The following is a 9,637-nucleotide window of genomic DNA, read 5'->3' on the forward strand; positions in this document are numbered from 1 at the left end:
AATTGAGGCCAGTTGATACTGATAGAGCAACGAAACAAAGGGTGTGGGGCGTAGAGGATGGCGGAACAACAAGCGTGGGACTCGTACTCGCCAAGTGGCGTTGATATGACACTATTCCGTTTCAGTCAGTGTTCCACCACAGTTCCACGAACGCTCGCGTACTCGCGATTCTTTGAAGCCGACTGAATCGCGAATCGCCACTCTCAAATTTGGCGAGCAGGATCCAGCCCTAGACTGGAAAGGGACACGAGAGATATGAAGCTCCCTTGGAACGACCTAGGAAGGATGGCCCAGGACAGAATAAAGGGAAGGAGCTTGTATGTGGCCTATACCCTGCCAGGGGTGAAAGGCACTGATGATGATCTGACATTTTTGGCCGTTTTGAGTTTAGGCACTACGCAGATATAAGAACTTTGTAATTCTGGCGCAGCGACCTGTCTTAATAAAACTGTAATTTAATTAGTTTAGTTTTAGTTAGATCTAGGTTTTACGGCGCTCGCAATTGCCTAAGGTCATATATAAATTGTAATTGTAAACATTTAATCTACTGGATTCGATCATTTGTGGGGCAGGCTTGATCTTTGGTCCTGATTGTCACGTCCAACAAGGACAGAGAGGAGAGAGAACCGGCATCTCAGCAGGCAGACAGGGATATTTCATGAACTAGATTTTTTAAAACAAATCCTCCCCATTCTGAGTGCCATGGGGAAGAGCCAAACTTCTATTTACACCACAGACTTTTTTTCGTTTTCATAATAGTTTTATGGCACTTGCAACGCAATAAGGTCATTTAAGTTTCTTTTAGTAGAGTTTTTACGGCACTCGCAACTGCTTTAATAAGGTCATGTGACCGCCAAGGGGTGGGTGTCAACAGAGAAGTCCAAACAGGGAATCAGGCTTACTCTGCTCACCTCTCTAGCTTCAACAGCACGAAGTCTGTCTGCTTCGACTATCAAGGCACCCCGGAAATAGCGGGTCACAAGAGAGTGACAAACATACAAAAGAAGTGGTGGGAAAATGACGATAGTAAGATTGAGGAAAGAAAAGGCAGCAGTTCCCCCTATGTTGTTCCGGCACAGTATGAGCATGCCATTGATAAATCAGTCCATTTACTATTCCACTGTGCTTAAGAACATGCTGATACCCCCCTTTGGGAAATAAATTTATTTAAAATACCAACTTGATGCACAAAAGCAGCTTTTGCATAGTTCCAATTTTACACAAAGAGACACATTCTGAATGACATGCAGTTCAAAGGAAAGACCCAAAAAAGATTATTAGGATATTTTAAGAAATTACAAAAATATATAGGCCTATTACAAACTAGTGTTCTTGTGGGTCAAAGACAAGAGGTTGAAGTTTTGTCAAGACACGAGTTCTAAGTGGTCAACAATGAGAGGTCAAAGTTCTGAGGAATGACCAGAGCTCAGTCGAGATACGTGTTCAAAAGGGTCAACAACATATGGGGTTGGAGCTAAGTTAAGATACCCATTCTAGAAGGTCAACAGCATGGGGTTGGAGTTAGGTTAAGGCACATACAACTTCTAAAGGGTCAAGAAGTGGATGGAGCAATAAAGTAGGCCCCTAGATATGAGTTCTGAAGGGTCAACAATGTGGGGTTGGAGCTAAGTCAAGATGCAAGCTCTAAAGGGTCAACAATGAAGGGTCAAAGTAAGACTAACATTTACGAGTAGAACTGAGTAAAATATTCATATTATGCCCATTAAAATTTAAACATTTTTTCAGGGTAAGCAAGCTTTTCAATAGAAGGCATTTCGTAGCACTAAAATGCTTTCAATTCCAGTCCTCCAGTCCAGAAAGCAGCCCTCCACTCCTGCAGATGGTCCCCTGGTCCTGCAGGCGATCCTAGGATCCTTCAGGCAGTCCTCCCATCCTGTGAACGGTCCTCCGGTCCTCCTGTCCTACTGGTGGTATCAGAACATCTGCCACAGAAGGTCAAAGGCCAAACGAACAGCTGGCAGCTTGCTTGTTTTATCCATTGAGTATACATTTTACAGCTTCATTGACCCAACAAAACAAAGCAAAACAATAAACAAATAAGCCAACAAAAACAACAACAACCCCCCACCCAACCAAACCCAAAATTTTTAAACAGTACATTTATAGTTGCGGTTGCGTCTTTTTGCACCGTAGACAAAGATCATTTAGTAGGCCTAGCCCAGCCTAACTCCTTCCTCTTAATCGCATAAGCATTCCAACAGTTATCCCCCTTGCAACATACATTGCTGGTCCACACTTGGCGAGTGCCAATGAACAAAACTTATCGACATTTCCGAGAACATTTTTTTCTAACATATGAGCAACGAAGTACTTCCTAACTAGATATAGAATCTAGGTTGCTCCATCACCTTATAAAAATCCATGTTCCGACTAGAATGTCATGATGTTTTATTTGGACCGATATTAATTGGAGTAAAAATATTGAACATCTAACCATCATTATCCCTGGTGGGACCCGGAAGTGCTCATGAAAATTGTTGTCTCACGATAAGAACTCTCCAATTCTCACAAAAACGAGTCGGTGAAACAGTAACACAAGAACCAAGCCTCAACTTGATCTAACAGCAAATTCAGTCTAAATTATACTCCCTAAGTACTTCTACAAATTCTACAATGCCTGATCATTTGGGCTCCGATCAGAGGAAAGTAAAGGATGACACTGAGGAGGAGGAAAAACCTATCCAATGTAAGTACGCTCAGAAATTTTAGATCTTTGTTGCCATTCTTGTCTGCTGACTCTTTGACTCTGGTTGTTGACTCTATTCTAGGGAAGTGGCTGTCCTCTCCCGGGGTGAGAATAAAATACGATCGACCTCTCACCCCGGGTGAGACTTGCCTGGGTTGGCCTGTTTTTCACATGCGACTAAAGGGAGGACATAAACCGGGCTATAATTGGCTGGGAAGGACTTCCGTAACGAGTGACCACCCCATCAAACACAATATAAACTTTATAAAGACATTAAAGAAGAGGCCTAGACCTAACCCTAACCCTACCCCTAACCCTACCCCTACCCTTACCCCTAGATCTACCCCTACCCCTAGATCTACCCCTCAATTCTGCTGGACTTTTCTCATAGTGGTCGCTCGTTACGGAAGTCCTCCCATTGGCTGGACCTGTTACCCTGTGACCTGTCCTGTGACCCATGAACACTTTAACTAGGCACTTGGATATCGGCCCGCGCGGCCCGAGATTTTCGTTCACCTGCGGCCGCCGCGTTTTGTGTCAGAAATCGGGCCCCGTGAGGGGGGTACCTATTTGTTTTGTTTCGTTTATAGTGTTCTTTTCAATTTATGGATTACTTCCGCCTATCAAATTAAAGAGGAAAGAAAGGCGCGTATTATGGCGTTTTCCACTTCGGGATCGGTTGTGTGTGTTCGGAGTTACAAGGAGTTAAAAATAAGGTAAGTTCAAGCCTTTATATTTAAAGAGTATATCTTTTTTTTTTTAGGTACTCCTCACAGTCTTTTCTTCAACCTTTTATCTCTTTTATTTGTTAATTTCAATGTTGTACGTTGAGGCATAAGCGTGTGAGCCCTAATTTAAATAGGTCACTCTCCATGAATGGGCATGACCTATTATCGATCGCGCTGCTGAGCGTGAACCGGGAGGTCATGGCGGCCATTGCGGAAAGCGAACTTAACCCACGCTAACGTGTATTGTTGGCGTTTATTACCTCTTAAACGGCATTGAAGAATGTTTTATAGTAGAAGATATGATTCATTTTAAATTTTGGAATGTAATATGTATCACTGTTGTATAATTTTTATGAATTTGCACCATGTAACAATCAGTAAGGAGTCTTGGGTGGGGGGAGGGAAATGTAACAGCCTTGGCCTTGTTTTGTTTCTGTGTTACTCTCACTGTTAGACCATCGATTTCACGCAAGTTTTTACTTCTTTTGTGTGCTTATATTGTCTTTAAATATTTTTTCTTCTTAATTGTTTTTGTGTGTGCTTGTTATTTAAATATCTCTTTAAATTTTCATGTACTTTGTCCAGTTTGTTTTAAGATACATGTTTATTAGAAGATGTTTTTTCTCTTGTCTAGTCATCTACACTCTCCCTTTACTAGAGTTGTAGTGTGAAAATGTCAAATTTCCATCCACTGCTCACAAATGAATTTATTTACTTCATTGATGAATTCATTGCTTTGCTTTTTTTTTTCTTTCCACAGCCCCTGATCACAACCTGCCACTGTTCCATTGGATTTATTGACAGCTCACCAGAATAAATCCTGACTTTAATTAAAATCCAGAAATGCTTGCGGAGTTGGTCGAATTCACAGAAAAACTTGTTTGAACAAGTTGCAAAAAAATTGAGCACTTAAGAAAGCATTTGTTGCAGACAAGAAAAAAAAATTGACATTAATTTAACAATATCAAGTTGGCAGACTGGGTGAACTAAACAATTGCCAGAAATAAAGAAAGAATAAATAAGTATTGTGACACAATTGCGTGCTTCAAAAAACATGTCATATTTCACAACTAATTGTCTTTGAAGAAGTTGAACATTTAAATAAACACAATAAAAAATATAATGAAAAACTTGCTGAACAAACTGAAGTAATAAAATTAGAAGAGACTATTGTTTAACTTACAGGGCAATCTCATGAGTTAAAGATGTAAAAGAGAAATCAAAGATAAAGACAGAGTAATTGATCATTTACATGACAAATTAAAACATGAAAGAAACATTCTAACAATAACATGCAAAATGAATTTAAAAAACAGTATTATCATGAATTAAGGTAGACTAAAAACACTAGTTTGCAGCAGCTGTAGACACAAATGTTAACTTTAAAAACTTCTATGCTCATCTTATTTTAGGCGACCAGCTGTTTTGTTAAAATATATTATATTTTTTAATCAGTTTTTTGTTAATTCTACTGATATTTGATATGTAGATGTTCCAAAAGAAAGGCCTTAAAAAGACCTTCAAAATGATACCTCAATTATTGATGTAGCTTAATTTATAAGAAAGTTATGGCAAAATATATTGACAGCAGGACGATGCGGTCACGTTACACAACACAGTGTTACATAATATTACCCAATATTACCCACCACGACATATTTTAAAAATATCGTCTGACTGTTATTTTGTCCTCAATATCACAAGGTTTCAGAAAATGTTTGGTTTTAGCATGTACGCAGCAGCATATTGAAGCAGCTTACATTTCCCTTATTGTCCTTGCTGTTTCGATCACAAAAATTGCCTTTTTTTTCTATATAGATGTTATCACCTCGAAAAGATCTTTAAAATGCAATATCTCAAAAACGGTTCAACATAGAGCAATAACTAAGGTAGCGTTGGAATCGTGTCACTGAGCTCTTTGCATTGGTATTGTTTTTAAAGCAATTTGAAAGCTTTGAAATTTTTATCCAAGTGCCTACTTTAACTTTAAGAAGTGGCTATTCTCACCCGGGGTGAGAATAGAAATACGATCGACCTCTCACCCCGGGTGAGACTTGCCACCGTAGGCTATTCTCACCTGGTGTGAAACAAGACCTGTTTTTCCTAATTTTGGAATACTTTCTATCGATGTGGATGATCAAATGGATCGGATAAAGGCAAAGAAAAAATTACTTTATAGCACAAAAGTAAGCTAATTTTATAGACTAAAAAGATACTCTGGCTATTTCACTTTCCGAATCGAGCCGAACTACGGGGGTCGCCATTTTATTTTGCGCGGAAGTTCTCTCAAGATCTACTCCTCACCTTTTCTCTCTCTCTATCTCTTTCTGAATACTGTCTATCGGTGTGGACGATCAAATTGACCTAAACAAAGTTAAAAAATGATGTTAAAGCACAAAAGTAAATTAATTTGGTCGTCTACAAAGATGCTACGGCTATTTAACTTTTAGAATTGAGCCGAACTACGCGGGTCGCCATTTGGTTTTGCCCGGAAGTTCTCGCGCTACTCCTCTCTCTCTCTCTTTCTCTCTCTCTCTCTCTCCACTGCCCACAGACAAAATTGTACGCTGTTAGTTATATTTTTGATAATTCAAATCATTATTATATTATGTTTTTACTCTGACCTGTTAGTTTGTTACTGTGAAATGATAAGCTAAACATGTCCTTTTTGTCATACTGTGTAAGCAAAAAGTCACAATTTTGTGATGATGCTGTTTTGTTGTGTTTGTCTAAACAGCTTGTGTGGCTAGAAAGGGTTCATTAAAAGAAAAGAAATTGAATGTAGGTTGTGAAAGACAAATTGAAAATTACTCTGAAATTAATTAATTCACAATTAAATAATGTCAGCTTCTTTGTTGTCAGCTGTATTTTGTTGTTACAACTCTCCCATTTAGTTAGATTTTTTCAAAATTTGATGTTGTCTTTACATTTTCAGCCCTTGATGAAGGAGATATTGCCCTGCTGAAAACATATGTAAGTAAATTTAATTTTGTTATAAAATGAGATTTTTCTCATTGAATTCTTTTTTACTTTTTTTCATTGTAGATGGATTGCTCGATTAGAAAACTTTGCAAATGGTTGTTAATCAAACGAAAAAAAACATAAGAAAATGAAACACACTTTCTTTACTGTGATTATAATTGTTCTTTTCTTGGTTCTGTTATTTTACAAATTCATTCTTTTCAGAATTTAAAATAGGACCATATATTGTGTTGCAAGTTCCGTAAAACTCTTACTTAACTAAAACTAAAAAACAATTATTTATCTTGATGTTTCAAGAGTGTTTAGATTTAAGCGTTGTTTGAAATCGACAGATTGATTTTACCCCTCTGTGTCTGTTCTATCAGTAATGGTTTATTAATGAAGAGCGCTCAAAGAATGGTTAACACGTTCGATTGTGTTCAAAGATATTTTTCCATTTCTTGCGCATGTAATAAAATTTTGAAAATGTATGATTGATCAAATTTGTTCTTTGATTTGATTTGAATACAGGGCGTAGGACAGTACACAAAGGCCATAAAGAGTGTGGAGGAAGACATCCAAAATGTGCTGAAGAGTGTCAACGAACTTGCGGGCATCAAGGAATCTGACACGGGCCTGGCCCCCCCGGCCTTGTGGGATCTCGCCGCTGACAAGCAGACGCTACAAAGTAACTAGACTGTTTGCTTTTTACATTTTTAGGGATTGTTTTTCCATTAGCTGTTTTGGAAGGACTTCCGTAACGAGCGACCTCCCCCTCCCCCCCCTCCCCCAACAAACACAATAATATAAAGAAGATACCTAACCCTAGCCCTAACCGTAAATCCTAACTCTAACCCTTATCTTCACCCAAACCTGAACTCTATCCATAACCTTCTTTCTATTTCATAGTGGTCTCTTGTTACGGAATTCCTCCCTTTGTTTTCGTCAGCAACATTCCACTGCCACAACACTGTCCACTATCACTGCCCTTGCATAGTCACTGCGTTCACTCTTAAACATTACGATTTGCGCTTTCTGAATATATTATTTTTCTTTATGAGAAAAGGCGAAGAGTAAATTTGAGTTTTATGAAATTTGAATACAAATGCAAATGGTGCTCTGTTTGTACACTCTTGATGCAGGATCAGAATGTTTTTCTAGTAGCAAGAATTAAATGTTTAACTATCCTACAAAATGAGTATAAAAGAGTACTACTAAAACTTGATATTAATGGAATGCTTTTTGCCCCACTCTTTTCTGTGGTATTTTTTTAGATGCGTATTTAAAAACAATCATCTGTAAGAAGAGCAGTTTTAGAATCTATAAATGCTTGTAACAGACGCTGTAAAATATATTAATTTGTCCATTTTTCCTCTCCCTGTTGTAAGGAAAATGTTTTTAGAATCAATACACATGCTTAATTGACACTGTAAAACATTGTGAACTGCCCTTTTTCGTGTTCTTGGCATAACACAAAGCATATATATATAAGTGAGAAGACACTCAGATTTCCTCGAGCATGCTTAGTTCTAATGTGACCAAATCTTTTCTCAGGTGAGCAGCCTTTGCAAGTGGCCAGATGTACCAAAATCATCAATGCTGATTCCGATGATCCGAAATACATCATCAACGTGAAGCAGTTTGCCAAGTTTGTGGTGGATCTCGGCGAGCAGGTGGCGCCCACAGACATCGAGGAGGGAATGAGAGTAGGGTGAGAGCATCTGGTCCATGTCATGACTGCTGTTGAATGTCATACTTTTTTCATCTCTTTGTGTTTTTCGGAGGTACTGGGTTTTTTTTGGTTTCTCCCCCCCCCCAACCCCCCACCGTTATATCTGATATTTTCATATGAGAAACAATTATTATTCTGTGTAGTTGTTTTCTGTTTAACCCCATTTTATTTGTGTCTATTAAACGTCTTCTTGTTTGCAAATCAAACTCATAAGCAGAGATGGATTGTCCAAAGAGTAGGTGGTTGATGGGCGCTCTGGTGGGGTTTGCTTCTTTTTTTCCTATCAAACATATATTTTCTTTATCTCCCCTCCTTCTTTTTTGTGTTCGTTACTCTCTTGTAACACCTCTAATCTTCGGCACTTATATGACCTTGTTTTGCAAGTGCTGTAAAACACTTACTATAACAAAACGAGATGGACATCTACTGGCCTTGTCTCTCTTTCTTTTCTAGTATCACTTCTAATCTTCGGTGCTTTTATTGCCTCTACGTGTTGCAAGTGCCGTTAAACTCTGACTAAATCTAAAAATAAAGAGGCAAAAGGTTGGTGTTTATTGCAATCTATTTGAACTTGAAAATCATTATCTAATCAGGGATAAGCAATTGATGGTTTGGGTGAAAGTTTTTATATAGTTCAATACCTTTTTCATCTCTGACACTCTACAAGGGAAGTAACTGTTGATCCTTTTTTTCTCTCAGTGTGGACAGGAACAAGTATCAGATTCACATACCGTTGCCCCCCAAGATCGACCCAACAGTGACCATGATGCAGGTGAGCAATAAATGTTCATTTTGACGTCTCTCCTGAGCGTTGAATGTTCCCATCGGCTTTGTTTGCATTAGAAATGTCATATCGTCATATGAGATCAAAAGGCTTCTATCTGCTTTTAGTGGATGTTTTAAAAAATACATTTTGTCTCCGGCTTTGTGTGCAGCCTACTCCTTGATGTTCGGAAATGACTATTCTGCTCCGAGATAAATACAAATGATAAAGGTTTTATCTCTTTGTGTGCTTAAAATTCAAAATCTCTTAAAGGTTGTTTTTCTTCTCTCTCCTGAAAACATTTGCTTTCTGGGCTTAAAATAATAATTGAACAGTTTGCCTATGATAAATATGTTTTATTTTTCTCACATCTGCCTCACCCCAAAGACTCAAAAGAGAATTTTGAAAGTGAGGAAAGATCATGTTTCGATTTGTGTGTTCCCAAGGTGGAGGAGAAGCCAGACGTCACCTACAGCGATGTTGGAGGCTGCAAGGAACAGATCGACAAGCTGAGGGAGGTCGTAGAGACACCTCTGCTTCATGTGAGTCTTCCTCTTTTTTTTTCTTCTGCCTGTGGGTTTTGCTTGTGTCAGTTCTAGGGTGCAGGAAAATTTCTAGGAAATCAGGGGTGAGGGTGGGGGGGTTTCAAGTGATTTTTTAAAGTTTATTTTTTTCAAAGTTAGTGGACCAGTTTCTTCGAAAGTTGTTGATTTTGATTCTTTTCTGGTTTTTGTTTGTTAGTTTTT

At 38.4% G+C, this 9,637-nt stretch overlaps 1 protein-coding gene and 1 long non-coding RNA gene across 2 annotated transcripts in view; both read left to right on the top strand.

Annotated features, from left to right (window-relative positions):
• The first annotated feature begins 2,496 nt into the window (after nucleotides 1-2,496).
• LOC101850127 (26S proteasome regulatory subunit 7) overlaps nucleotides 2,497-9,637 on the top strand; it is a 14,294-nt gene continuing 7,153 nt past the window's right edge. Inside the window, exons 1-6 of the mRNA XM_005111238.3 lie at nucleotides 2,497-2,707; nucleotides 6,371-6,408; nucleotides 6,928-7,084; nucleotides 7,951-8,107; nucleotides 8,828-8,900; nucleotides 9,338-9,433. Of these exons, the coding sequence (XP_005111295.1) occupies nucleotides 2,635-2,707; nucleotides 6,371-6,408; nucleotides 6,928-7,084; nucleotides 7,951-8,107; nucleotides 8,828-8,900; nucleotides 9,338-9,433 (594 nt within the window). The 5' untranslated portion in view covers nucleotides 2,497-2,634. The remainder of the gene's footprint in view (nucleotides 2,708-6,370; nucleotides 6,409-6,927; nucleotides 7,085-7,950; nucleotides 8,108-8,827; nucleotides 8,901-9,337; nucleotides 9,434-9,637) is intronic.
• On the top strand, nucleotides 3,173-4,735 carry LOC106013585. Its single transcript, XR_001185384.2, has 2 exons — nucleotides 3,173-3,423; nucleotides 4,196-4,735. It is a non-coding gene; the product is annotated as an uncharacterized LOC106013585 (long non-coding RNA).

The sequence above is a fragment of the Aplysia californica genome, unplaced genomic scaffold (assembly GCF_000002075.1).
Source record: "Aplysia californica isolate F4 #8 unplaced genomic scaffold, AplCal3.0 scaffold01029, whole genome shotgun sequence".
Taxonomy (NCBI): Eukaryota; Metazoa; Mollusca; class Gastropoda; order Aplysiida; family Aplysiidae; genus Aplysia; species Aplysia californica.